General features: G+C 33.9%; 1 protein-coding gene across 2 annotated transcripts in view; it reads right to left on the minus strand.

Moving 5' to 3' along the window:
- CEP120 (centrosomal protein 120) overlaps positions 1-14,103 on the minus strand; it is a 53,387-nt gene that overhangs the window by 17,733 nt on the left and 21,551 nt on the right. For both annotated transcript variants that reach the window (XM_084881715.1, XM_084881714.1), the window contains exons 10-18: positions 13,109-13,286; positions 9,366-9,515; positions 8,508-8,690; positions 6,421-6,517; positions 6,166-6,318; positions 5,621-5,710; positions 5,404-5,496; positions 4,048-4,209; positions 1,423-1,545 (exon numbers count right to left, since the gene is read on the minus strand). In XM_084881715.1, coding sequence (XP_084737841.1) covers positions 1,423-1,545; positions 4,048-4,209; positions 5,404-5,496; positions 5,621-5,710; positions 6,166-6,318; positions 6,421-6,517; positions 8,508-8,690; positions 9,366-9,515; positions 13,109-13,286 — 1,229 coding nt within the window. The remainder of the gene's footprint in view (positions 1-1,422; positions 1,546-4,047; positions 4,210-5,403; positions 5,497-5,620; positions 5,711-6,165; positions 6,319-6,420; positions 6,518-8,507; positions 8,691-9,365; positions 9,516-13,108; positions 13,287-14,103) is intronic.

Consider the following 14,103-nt stretch of genomic DNA (forward strand, 5'->3'; position numbering starts at 1 on the left):
GTGGGGTAAGAAGAGGAACCAAGAAGAACAAGGCAATTGACAGGCTGCAGAACCACTATAAGAAGCCAGTTACAACACTACAAAAGATTTTCTTTACCACACTTATTCCTAACTCCACATTTTCTAGACATTCATGCTTTTTGACTCTTGGTATTTCTTTTTTTCAAAGACTAACAACCATCAGTTTCTCCTTCCTATGAATTTCTTATCCATAAGCTTTTCTCAACATGCCACATTTACCACTCTGTAATTTGGCTTATTAAAAGGTAGTGACTTAAACTGTCAAACCCATGATCTTTCCTCAACCATTCTTGACTTTCCTTCCATTCATTAGAGATTTATTTTACTTCCTTTTTTGGGTGCCACACTAGACTGCATTTATTACTTCTCTAAATCATGTTAGCCTTCTTCCCTGACTCCTGCTTTTTGTCTATGAAGCTGAACTTTCCTTTTAATTTATATTTTCAGTTTTCCTTACTAAATGCTCCTTGAACAATTTCATCTAATTCTAAGAATATTATTTTATTCAAATGACTCCCAAATCTGTATATCTAACCCATTTCTCTCTTCCTACCATATTTTCTCATTTTTAGCGAATTTCTCCACTTAGTCTGCTAACATCTCAAACGTAGTATGTCTAAAATCAGAATTCTCTATAACTTCTACCAAAAGTTCATTAAAATTCATTTCTATTAATATTTATTAAACTAATTTACAAATTGCACATAATCTCTGACTTTTATTTACAGATAAAATACAAATTCTTTAACTTAGCATCTAGGGTCTTCCCGAATTTTCTTATCAGTCTTGTTTTTATTTTGAAACCACTACTATACTGGTTAAACTCTAGATTCTAGTCAAGCTATTTTCCAAGTATGCAACAGACTTTTTAACCTCAGTACACCTCTCCTTGGAATAACCTCACCCACATATTTACCTATTTAAAATTTCACCTATCCTTTGGGTTCCTTTTCATTTACTTAATGTGTAAATTGCAGGATTGACTTGGTTTTCCTTTTGGAGTCACAGCATTTATTAAGAGAAAGTGAGATGACACTTGATACCATTTGCCTTTCACTATAATTATTTGGGTAAGTTCCTTGTTTCCTTTTGTAACTTACTTGACTCTATCCTGAACATTTTTTAATCATTCATAATAGCATGATGTCATAAATAGCACACATCTTTGCTGGTTAATGAAAAATCAATTGTATCAATCAGCATCCTGCCAAAAAACCAGAAATCACTCTAGACCATCTATTATAATATAGGCATCTGGTTATACTTTTAATGAAAGACACTAGAACCAGGGAAACATCAGAATACTTTAGTGAAAAGTTACAGTGTATATGTAAGTGTCATCACTGACTTCATAAGTTGATCATTAGAACTAGTTAAGTGGGTATAAATTGACATGGGTACCTTTTCCAAGGTGAGAAGGCTTATTTCAGACTGCAGGCGGATTTCTGGTTTGTTGCTTTGCTGATCCTTGAACTGCTGGAACTCTTTTTCCAAAATCTTATACTTATTTTCAGCATCATTAAGCTGTATTTAAAAAAAGTATTACAGCCATTTAAAAAAAATATGTCAAGTTAAATATTACAGAATTCAACAATCCCATTTTTTTCTTATTCTAAACATGTTTACAGTACAAAGATCTCTAGTAATCCTAAAAATTTAGTAAATCAACTGACAATATACAAAAACTTCTTAAGAGTACAGAATTTCTTTTAAAACCAGTATCATGAGACCATTTTTGTTAATTACCTTATAAAAATACTGACACTTAAGATGTTACATGTAAGAGAAGATTACATGTAAGAAAAGATTAGATATAGCCAATTATTATCAATGAAAAGTTTAATTTAAATACAGTATTTATTGTTCTTAAACTTAGATACTATATGAATTTCATAATTCAAACTCTATTACAATTTAAGGTAATTTAAAGATTATTTGACCCAATCCCTTCATAGTAATATTTTTTCCTACCACTCAGGGACATTATCATACACAATTATTACAGTTACAATCAGATTGTAAAGCAATAAGCTATTAGGCATAGTGGGCTTTTTTTCCTTTGCTAAATGGTCCATAAACTACATTGATTTTTTTTGAGTTCTGGTAACTACTATCAATCCTTTCTATCAGTCTAGTTAGAATTATACATGTAATACATGTAAGCTGCTTCAAGAGTAAGGGCCTAAGAAGTTTGTTTTCATACAAAGAAAATACAATGTTTATAGTCATGAGCTCAGTAACCTGGGCGTCTCAGAAATTTCTGCAGTCCCCCCGGTTTCCCCGCAGATCTTTAGATAATGTTTTAAGAGTTCCCTGGGTAATTCTAAAATACCAGTTCTTCCCATAAGCTCATTATAGCAGTCTGGGGCAAGGTGGAGACCGAGATTTTTTTTCAAGAACTCCTCTGGTGATTAACACGTTAGGAGCGTTGGTTCTAGATGGCTGAATCTTCCTGACAAGTGGGAAAAGCATTTGGTGAATCCCATCACCATTGCTTACTTTTACAACTTTATCTTAAATGAGATCTTCATAATAACATGATCATATTCATATTTACAGCCACTAAATAATGTGACCTGAACTCCATGTCAGAATTTACTGAAAACTTTGGAGGCATTCATCATACATACGTAATCTACAATGAAATTTTCAAGAAAGATAAGCTTAATATTTAACAGCTTGATTCTCTATTTTTTTTTTTAGCAAATATTTATTAAGCCCTAATTATTTGATAAAGACTAGCTGTGCTCTAGATATACAGATTATAAATCAAAACAGTTTTATGGAGTTAACAATCTGACACTGATTGACTTATCACACTAATGAAAAGAACAAAACTGCTTTAACATGTCATAAAGAAAAAGAATGAGAGAATAATATCCTATGAAATTATATATAACAAAAACTTAGGGAAATTGTCCCTACTCCCCGAGTAATTGATGCTTCAGCTGAAAACTGAAGGATGAGTGTAGAATAAGTAGCACACACAGATATCCTATGGTGAACTCAGCATGCTTGAGCACCTGAATGGAGACCAGTGAGGCTGGAGAGTACAGGGCAAAAGTGAGAGAGAAAGGATGGTTCCAGGCTATTCAGAGGCTTGTAGGGCAAGGTAATAATTATTCTGAGCAATGAGGTGGCATTGAAAAGTTTTAAGGAGGGTGTCATAATTCCCAATTGTTAAAAATATCACTGACTGCAACAGGAAGAACAGAAATAAAGAACACTTATTGCAAGCATGTCCCACAAGTTTGACATGCCTGACTTTACAGAAAACTCAAGCATGGAGGGGAGGATCTTACTGGGTTTTAAATGATTTTAGACATCCAATTAGAGATATCAAAAAAGCAATTAGATTTATTGATCTAAGTGCAAAGGAAAAGTCTGGGATATAAATGTGAAAGTCCAAGAGGTACAGATTGTCTCCGTCCACATGGACATTAATAAGATTGTATAATACTAAGAAGTTTTGCACTTGAAGGAGGTCTAACATTTACTAAAAGAAAATAAGCCTGCAAAGAAGCCTGAGGGATGGACAGAAAAGGAAAGGAAAACAAGGACAACAGTGTTGTTGTCAGTAAGTCTGAGTAAGATAAGAATGAAAAATGCCCACTGAATGTAGTGACCTCTCTGACAACTGGCTGGTTGGAACAATGGTGATGGGTTGTGGGATGTGAGTATAAGGTGAGGAAATGGAGAGCAGAAACAATTCTCTCACGGAATTTGATTCTTAAATGAATTCAGTTCAGTTTTATGAAGTTTATGCATGTTTGCTAAAAGATTTATCAGAAAATAATTTTAAGCTGAGAAATTTCTGAAATATAGTACAATTTCATGCAAATAATTGTAAGGGAAGAAAAATTATTCTAATATGGTCCTTAGCTTTGACTTAGGAAGAGTATCCACCTTAAATATTAATCATCCAAATTACTGTGAGTTTTTATAACATTTTAGTGAACTGTATCAATTATTTCTAGATGCAAATAAACTCTTAAGCATAAAGAGATGATAGGTATTTCATCCAACCTGCTGCTGAAGTCGGTGTTTGTCCTCTTCCAGCTGCTTGATCTTTAACCTTTCCAGTTCTACTTGGTGAACACAATCTTCCTTGGCCCTACGGATAGAGTTCTGAAGTTCTTGCAGGTTCTGTTCACGTTCTGATTTCAGTTCCCTTTTTTCTCGTTGAAGCTTAAAACAAGTGCATCTTTAAGAAGTTGGCCTATTATGAGCTACATTATACTGTTCAATATTCTATCATCCGTATATATATAGACAAATGTTCAGAATACTTACATTATTTTCAGCCATTTAATTCTAATATACAAAAATCCATGTATGATCTCTATAAATTCAACTGAAAATGCCCTAATCACTTAAAATTCCCATTTAAATAAACCCATTTTAATATGTAAGCAATTACACCCAAGTTCCTTTTCTTCTTTCAGAAATGTTTTATTTTCCGCCCATTCACACAGAAGATAACAGGTTCTAAGTATTAGGAACAAATATACATTTTATTTTATTTAGGTTTAAACATCTAAATCAAATCCCAGATTATAGATAAAGATAAGGTTAGGGTGATATGCTGAGAAAATTTTAAGAAACAAATTTGGGTAGGGAAGGAGTATATAAACTTAATGTGGAAGAATTTTTATTATTTTGAAACAACTTTTACAATAATTTAAAAAAGTATTTACAATAATTTAAAAAAGTATTTAGGGTGAAATTTAATAGGACCTAACAAAAATGTTAACTAAGCCTAGTACTCTTTTTTTTTTTGGATCTAATCTCTAATGGGCAAGAATGTAGGCTATTTCCTTCTTACTGAAAAAAAAAAAAAGATTCTAGACCCCTGAATCTATGATACATTTTTCTCTCTTCTCTAGGTAGGATAACTATCCATTTAAAGTTAGATAATGGGAAAGTTAACCAAATATCTCCACTATTGCAGAAGTCAATCAAACTGGCTGAATAATAGTTAACCATTTCAAACAATAAGCACTTTCTATTCCTCATCTTCTAAAACATAAAACATTCTTTACCCAGTTGAAGAGTTTTCTCCATAATATCTGGAAGACAATTTCTATGTGATTTTATATAAATACAAAGAAAAAAGAAATGAAGCCCCGTTTATGTGGCTCAGTGGTTGAAGGTCGACCCATGCACCAAGAGGTAATTGGATTGATTGCAAGTCAGGGCACATGCCTGAGTTGGGGGGGGACATGCAGGAGGCAGCTAATTAATGATTCTCATAGATATTTCTATCTCTCCCTCTCCCCTCTTCTCTAAAATCAATAAAAATATCTTTTTTAAAAAGGAATGAATGATATTAATCTAACATGGCTTCTGTGAAATAAGGTATTTGATAGACAAATACAGTACCTCTGATTCTGTAATGGCCAGCTGGTGCTCTCTCTTCTCTAAATCAATTAGGGTTTTTTGAAGTTTTCCTTCCAGAAGAGTATATTCAGCCACCTAAAATAATAAAAGCTACCTTATCTTTTTTCCCAAACTCAAAACACACAATTTCAAAAATACATACACAAGACACTATCATTAACTTTATTCCTTCACCCCTTCAATTTATACATGTTACTACCTTTTTCTTTACTAGTGATTCTCTCTCTCGATCCCTTTTCTTCCATTCCTCTGCAAGAGCTTGCATATGAGCTAGTTCTTTCTGCTTTAGCTACAAAGGGAAGAAAAATAAAGTCAGAAAAAAATCCTAAATATTTCAAGTAAATAAATCAGTTGTTTTCAGTTAAAAATTAAAGGATCACTGATATGTTTACTTCAGGGGAGTACGTGGTAAGCTGGATTTTCTAACTCTCTTGTTTAGAGACTGATAATTCCGTGTTCCAGGAGGGGATACTAAATGAGGACCGGAATGAAAAGAAACCTTCAATCTCTGAGCTGTAACCTTCAGTTCTGATTTGCTTAAGATCATAGACAAAGTTGAGGGAATCCTTCTGAGTGGCTTCTGGGTGTTTTTTTATTCTCAATTTTTCTTTAGGCATAAGGTATTTTTTTATATTCAAAGGGACTGGTAAGGGACCATAGAACATAGTTAAAGCCTAGTATTGAAAAGGAAAAACATATTAAGTATATAAAAATAGAGGCTTAAAATAACTTGTAAAAGGTAACCTGATTTTCAAAAATGTCTTCTTGCCTCTCTTTCCACATTTCTAGCTCAAGTGCTGCTTTGTATTCTAAGGTTTCACGAGGCTCTGTCTGGACTTCTGAAGGACAAGGTGCGGGAGGAAGAGAAGATGAGTTCTGTTGTACAGCAATTAAACCCTAACATATGAATAAAAAAAAAATATTGAAACAAATACACTCACATACATACACATTAGATCCATTTTAAAGAGTAATTTAATAACATTCAATGATATTTACCTTAGATGAATCAGAGACAAAAATCTCACGTGTTTTTAATATTCCATAATCTTCCAGAGTCGTGGTGTAAGAAAGATTTATTATCCGGTTATTTGACCTACAAATGAAGTTCAGAAATATATTGAAACTCATAGAAACATTTTATATTATTCTTCCTCTTACGTCTCCAACACGATAGCGTTGAGGAGACAACATTTCCTGCATCTGACATTTGCTACTGAAACTGCAGCAGCTTCTATGGGCTTCAAGACCTTCCATATATACTTTATTTGATTTGATCACAAACACCCTATTAAATACATACCTATGATTACTATAAAAGGACCTACAGCAGCTATAGATTACTTGGAAAAATTGAAAAGTACAAAATAAGTACAAAATAAAGGAGAAATTTTAATCTCCCTGCTCGTAACTTATTACTGCTGAAATTTACTTACTTTCCTTCCCGTTTTATGTATATGTAAATACATATGTAATCACGGACATTAGACCATAACCATTTTGTCGATCTTGATATAAATAGGAAAAGACATTTTCTCATGTCATAAACATTAATTCAAAAACGTAACTTTTAATGCCTGTAAAATGTACTAAACCATTTATGTAGTAAAATAAACTTAATTCCCCTGTTCTTGACTATATACAGGTTATTCTAAGTTGTTTTTCTACTTTTCCTGGAATGGACACACTTGTACAAAAATATCCTGCTAGATATGAGCATTGCCTCAGGCTAATTTCTATAAGTAGGATAACTATATTTTTATTGATATGAGTACCTCCCTGTAATAGTAATAATTAAAGTGTTAGAAAAAATAAAACCTTGACAATAAAAAACCCATGGCTTTGTCTGAATTAAATATATCCTATAAACCCTTGATCAAACAAATCTTTAAGAGTTCTAATTGTGAAGGATCCTTTAATCAACTAATCTCACAGGTTTTAAAAGAAAAAGTGTAATGAAGCACTGCCACATCTGAAGTTTTCACTTGGATAAATTGAAAATTTCTTAGTCTACAGAGCAAGGCAATAAAAGTTAACATTTACAACAAACAATTAAAATAACTTCAATAGTAAGGATTTGATTATTTTCATTATATACTACTTATGACAGTGTTAATTTTTAAGAGAGATTTTTCAATAACAGGAGTTGAAACAAAGAATTTTCATTTACCTGGAATATCTGGTTCTCTAAAACACCTGTTCCCAGATCTTCCAAGTGAATAAAAATTTTACTAAACCTTCATTCTCTGGAAGTAGCTATTGATGAGGAAGTGTAAGGGAAGAAATTTCAATAAAACTTTTAGATTTCCTTCTACTGAGCCTGATTTCCTTCTACTTTCCTACTATGCTTTAAAAATAAAGGCATGTTGTATAAAATATCAAATTGAATTTAAATTTCTATTGTTAAATTTTTTAAATCATGCAACAAATATATTTGTCTGAAATATGTGAACTCCATTTTTTCACTGTAACAATGAATTTCAGGGCCAAAAAAAAAAAACACAAAAAACCCCACTACAATTGTCTTTAGAAGTGCAAAGCATTCTCAGACTTCAGCAATAAGGTAAAAGTTAAAATATTTTTTAAGTAGAAAAAGTCATTCCCAATGCAAAATAATGTAAAAATACATTGTAATTTTTACATTAAATTAGGAAAGGCAAGGGTGGGTGGGTAGAAAGTGATAACCCACTTGTATGCATTTATGCATAACCCATGGACACAGACAATAGGGTGGTGAAGGCCTGGGGTGGAGGGAGGGACAGGCTAGGAGTCAATGGGGTAAAAAAGGGGCAAAAAAGGGGCATATGTAATACTTTTAACAATAAAGCTTTTAAAAAATTGAATTTAAAATTGTCAGTCTACACAGAGGAGAGGGAAGTAAATATTCACCAGTCTGAGTAAATATTACAGTACATAAGAGCATAGATTCTTAACTTTGTGAGGGTATAATGGGTATCAGAAAGTTAAAGAGCAAACTAGGATATTGTTCCCACAGGTCAAGAAAGATCAGAGAAAAAATGATATGAAAAGATAGTTATAGCTAGTGAAAATTAAAAAGCTAAGTTCAATTTTGCAAAATGCATTACCCTTGTGCTGCTATAATAGGCACACTTTCACTGTAAGTTTGACGCCAACACTGTTCACCATTAGAACCTAAAAAGCGAGTTTTTTCTGAAGATAAGATGTTTGAAAGCTGGATTCTAGCGATTCCCAGAAGTAAATCTTTACTCATTTTATCCTTGTGCCATAATTCAATCAGCAATGGAATCCTGAGGAAGAGAGAAACAAATATCCATACCTTTCAACTTTGAACAAAGTATTTTTTGGACTAAAATCTTTGAATTTCCTTAATGTAGTCAAAGATGTGTTTGTTACTGGAATGTAAATGCTCAATACCATACTTAACAAACAAAAAATTTGATTACATCTTCTATATCTCTTTCTATCCAATAAAGAAACCCTTCAAACCCTACTAGTCCCACAAATAAATTTTAATTATCCTTCATTCTTCCTTTTAAAATATAAATTTTAAATACTGATACTCTGAGCACGTAAAGTGACACTTCACAGAACTCATTTTCCTTATATTTCAAGTAGTTGAACCAATACCTCCATTTCATTTAAATGAAAAAATAGAAATAAAATAATATACTACTGTCATTCTGTGAATCAGCAATAAAAATGAACAAAACTACTTTTCAAAGTTCCTTCATTACTTACATTGTTTTAACAAAGTTCTAATATCTAAGCAAGTAAGATAAAACTTTGAGGCGGAAGCACAAATGTCACAGACTTTATTATTAGTATATTTGTTTCTAGATTCTCAAATGCATAAACTGCTATGGATTTAAACCTATAGGAATTCCTCTTGTTTATAAGATACAAAATTTTAAGAGCTGACTTGAGAAGATAATACCATACACACAGTGTAGTGCATACATTACCTTAAGAAGGTATCTTGCAGCTGATGAGGCATAGTTGCGAAATCAAATGAACAGTAAGATTGGGGAAGAAAAACTTCCATGTTTTTCCGAACTTCAACAGGAGGATTAGTCATAATAGGAGCTGCACTTCCAAAAAATGGATATGAGTACCTAGAATTTCAGAATAACAAAATCTTAGATAAAATTACTGATAAAATTAATAGTATATTAAAATATAATATGGTTATGGGCAAACAGAATTTTTAAATAGATAAATGATACAAACACATTATAGTTTTGCTCTTATCACCGACTTTAAAAATTATACAAATGTTTTCAGTGTGGATATGAAAATTATAGAAGTTATTAGAGCAAATGCATTAATAGCACAGAACTATTTCCCAAGTTGCTTTACAGATAATTTCTTAATGAGGCTCTGGGGGAGAAAGAGAATTCTAGTATTTTGAAGGCAATGACAAAAATAAGGGAGAGAGTCACTTTGAAGCACTCCAAATAAGACTCCATTAAACAAACACTGGGTTCCCATTAAGAGTTCCTTGAAGACTCCAGTCCTATCTTTTCATCTTTACACTCCCAGGAACAAATAAGCAGATTCCACCCCATAGTAAACATTCAAAAGATGTTTGATAAATTTAATTTCTAAACTTATTTTCCTTTATAGAATAATGTCTTCATCTTTTATGAGCTAAAGAGCCCTTAGTCAACTCCAAAAGGGTGCATTTTCGGTACACTGTCATTCAACAGAGAATCAAGGATGAAAGCAATTCAGATATATTACAGGTGAATCAAAGAGTGACATAACATTATTTCTTCTTTCCACTATAAAAACCACACCAGATTAAATGAAAGAATGCCTGATTACTGCTAAACTTTTTTTTTATATGTAAAGCCAAATATAAAGATACTAGAGGCCTGGTGCACAGATTCATGAACCAGTGGGGTCCCTCGGCCTGGCCTGGAGGATCGGCTAACACCGGCAGTCCTACATTCCCTGAGAGATGTAGTAGTGAGCGAAGTGTCAGGTGGCCAGGGAAAAGCCTAAGCCTAGGCTTGGCATTGCGCTGCTTCCACTCACCCTGGCCCTGCTGCCGCCACCGCTTGGTAGGCTAACTGCCGTTCCACTGCGATCTATGCCCTGTGCCCGTCCTAAGGTGATACCCATGTGTCCGTGACCGAGAAACAGATGGGAGTTTGCACCCAGTCAATCCCAATCCTGGTCTGGATGCAGGAGGGGCATGCAGTGGGAGTGACTGCAGGAGGCTCGTGCTGCTGCAGCGGCAGTGGCACTCACTAGCCATGAGCCTGGCCTCTGGCGCCTATTGGTCAGTTGAGCAGCGTTCCCACTTTGGAAGCACACTGACCACCAGGGAACAGCTCCTGAGTTGAGCATCTGCCCCCTGGTGGTCAGTGTGCGTCATAGCAAGTGGTCAAGTGATCAAGCAGTTGCTTAGGCTTTTATATATATAGATTATAATGCTCACTTAAATTTCATGTTATATCTTATTATCCATTATGAAAACTGGAATTTTAACCTACTAGTAAAAATTGCTTTCCTTTTTAAGAATCCTTTGCATTCATTCAATGCCAATATGATTATGCATTGTAATCGGGACATCTCAGAAATCCCTAGAAATCAAACCTCTACCTCCCTGCTACATGTTGTGATGAAAAAAAAACAAACAAACAAAGCAAACACAAATTTTTTCAAATACCAGTGCTACCTCACAAATTCCATTACATACTAGTAGTTATAATTGTTATTCATACCAGAGCATAACAATTTCAATGCAGAGAATAACATACAATTTATCAGAGAAGGTTAAACAACCAGCATTTTTAATAACTTAAAATGAACCAAAGACAGAACCAATTGTCTTTTTGAATTTTATTTTAAACTAAAGCTGACATACATTATATTAGTTCAGGTATGTATATTAGTCCTATCAACAAGTGAATTCTACACAGTGCTGGGTGGATCACACTTATTTCCTTGGTTTAGAATATTCTTCCCCTTTTCTTTGCTAAGTGACTATTAGCCACCCTCACATACTGATTTATTGCTAAACTGTCCTTTACTAGGTTGAATTCATACATACAGTATAGTGTATGTATACATACAGACATACATGCAGTGTAGTGTACCCCTAATACCAGACACATTTCTGGCATAGTGCTGACACTTCATAACTAAATAAATAGCCCTCTGGCAAAATGAAATACAAAAGCTAATATCAGTACTTTCTAAGTGGACTTTGTACAAGGCTTCCCCTCCACAGCATCTCATTTTATTTTTTTATTTTTTTAATTATTTTTTTAAATATATTTTATTGATCTTTTACAGAGAGGAAGAGAGAGGGATAGAGTTAGAAACACTGATCAGCTGCCTCCTGCACACCCCCTACTGGGGATGTGCCTGCAACCAAGGTACATGCCCGTGTCCAGAATCGAACCTGGGACCTTTCAATCCACAGGATGACGCTCTATTCACTGAGCCAAACCGGTTTTGGCGACAGCATCTCATTTTAGATCATCCCTGTTTCTCTTCTCCTACCACAGTCCTCTGTAGGTATTCTGAGATCAGATTCCCTCTAGTGGCAGCAGGGCTCTCAGTTAAAGGAGTAAGGACAAAACACTGAGATATAGAATAAGTAATAATTCTATTTGTAAAACTAATTTAAGAGATGTTATACAAACTCTGAGAATAGCTATGGCTGTGAGATAAAAGCTTTTTTAAACCTTCAATTTTCAAATAAAAACAATACTTTAGCAAAGACTCTTAGCCTCTAACATGGTAAAATGCACAACTTAAGCTGCAATAAAAGATTTCCATTCTATGAATTCACCATCACACTACACGCTGGGTCCCTTTAATTCTGTCCATTATTCACACCAAAGCTCAGAGGATTTTGGAAACAACTTCATGAGAAATCAGAGGTGAAAAATTACATGCAAGTATGAGTTGAATTATGCATCTGAAAAGCAGGTCTGCTTCAAGTAGCAGCAGGAAGCAATGTGCAGTTGCTGATTTCCTGGGAATGGCAATCCAAGGGGACAGAAAGACTTCCTCACTTTAATCTCATAAAGACCAACATCTTTATTACAAATGCCACTGCTTGCTCCAAAAAAAATGTATGAGAAGAAATTACTCCAAACTAAAACACAGTATTGTATATTTAATTTATATCTTAGCCACAACATTCCATGAAAATGTAATATTACTAAAAACAAACTACTGTATAAAGCCATTTAACTGACCAAAATGTATATTTTCAATTTTTTATACTGAAGAGTGTGGACACATTCCACTTACAGTTCACAAAGTATGGTCTTTAGAGTCACAGCTTTAAAATATAGTTTTGGGAAATACAACCTCACATTATGATACAGTTTTTACAGAAAAATCAGGTGCCTTCCATTATTTTGACCTGTGGCACTATTTCCAGGAACAACACACTTTAAGTTCAAGAGTCACTGTATTTTAATAGAACCATTAATAAATTATTATAAATGCTTTCAATTATGACACTAGCATAGTAAAGACTGTTGCCTCTCACACCACCAATGCCAGACTGGTTTAACTCTGAAGTCACTGGGACACAGCCTTACCCCCTTCTAATACTCTGATTCAATTCAACAAATGTTATAACTTCTCTGGTGGCATTTCTTTCTCTGCAACTTGCCCAATAGAGAAAAGGCATTTCTCCTTGGAAAATACTTTGAAACAAAACTAAATCAAATCATACCTTAAAATACAGTTGATTGGAAAACCAACTTCCAAGTCATGGATACTCCGTAGGTCTATCGAAAAGCAAAAATGGTGTGACGTGGCTGGAACAGCAATCTTCTGTCCTGAAGCTGTTTCCGGAGCGCTGGATGCCGTCACCGGCTGGGCCGGCAAAGCGGGTACAGAAGAACTGATGGCTAAAATAAAGGTAAAAATGTTTGGTTTGGTTTGGTTTTAAATTCCATTTGCTAACACTTTCTCTTAAGTTATCTAAATAATTTAAAGATATCTCTTGACCCTCATGTAAGGAATTTGACTATTTGGTTTTATAAACATAGGAATTGAGGCATAAGTGACTTGTCCAAATTATGCAAGCTTTAATTCCCACTGTAGAACTGTGTAGGAAAAAGAGCTTCCTCTTTATGTGCATTGCAACATAAAAGCATGCAGCACCAGTGCGGTTATGTATGCCAACAGCCTGACAGGCATTACCTTATTTCCAGGAGGCAGCTGAACAGAACTTAGCATTTGAAGGGTTTGTATTTGAGACTCAGTGCAAATATAATTACAATACTTTTTAAAGTAGTTTTAGTTATTTTAGGTACATATGACATAGTCTAACAAAGATCTAAAACTTGAAAAAACAGCGATCTAGTTTACTCCTGTTATAGGCCAGAAGTGTTTTAATGAGTGGCCCAAGTTGTACAATTGCTCAGTGAGAGCTACAACTCACTTGCAAATTTCTAACTCATAATCCAGCACTACTTTACTTACTTACACTACTAAGCATGATTGTGGATCTTTATTTAATGGGTGGAAAATTTTTATAAAGCCAGGTAAATATGTTTTCTTAGGCTCTCTCTTAACTGTTAGGATAAAAAATTATTATTACAAAGTTACTTTAAGAAACAATAACCCTTTCCTCTAAAACCCAAATGCATTCAAGATATTTGAGAATTTACTAGTTAAAACTATTTGAAAGAACTATATTCTTTTATTTCTTTTGAACAGGCT

The sequence above is a fragment of the Pipistrellus hanaki genome (assembly GCF_964339955.1).
Source record: "Pipistrellus hanaki genome assembly, chromosome: 4".
NCBI lineage: Eukaryota > Metazoa > Chordata > Mammalia > Chiroptera > Vespertilionidae > Pipistrellus > Pipistrellus hanaki.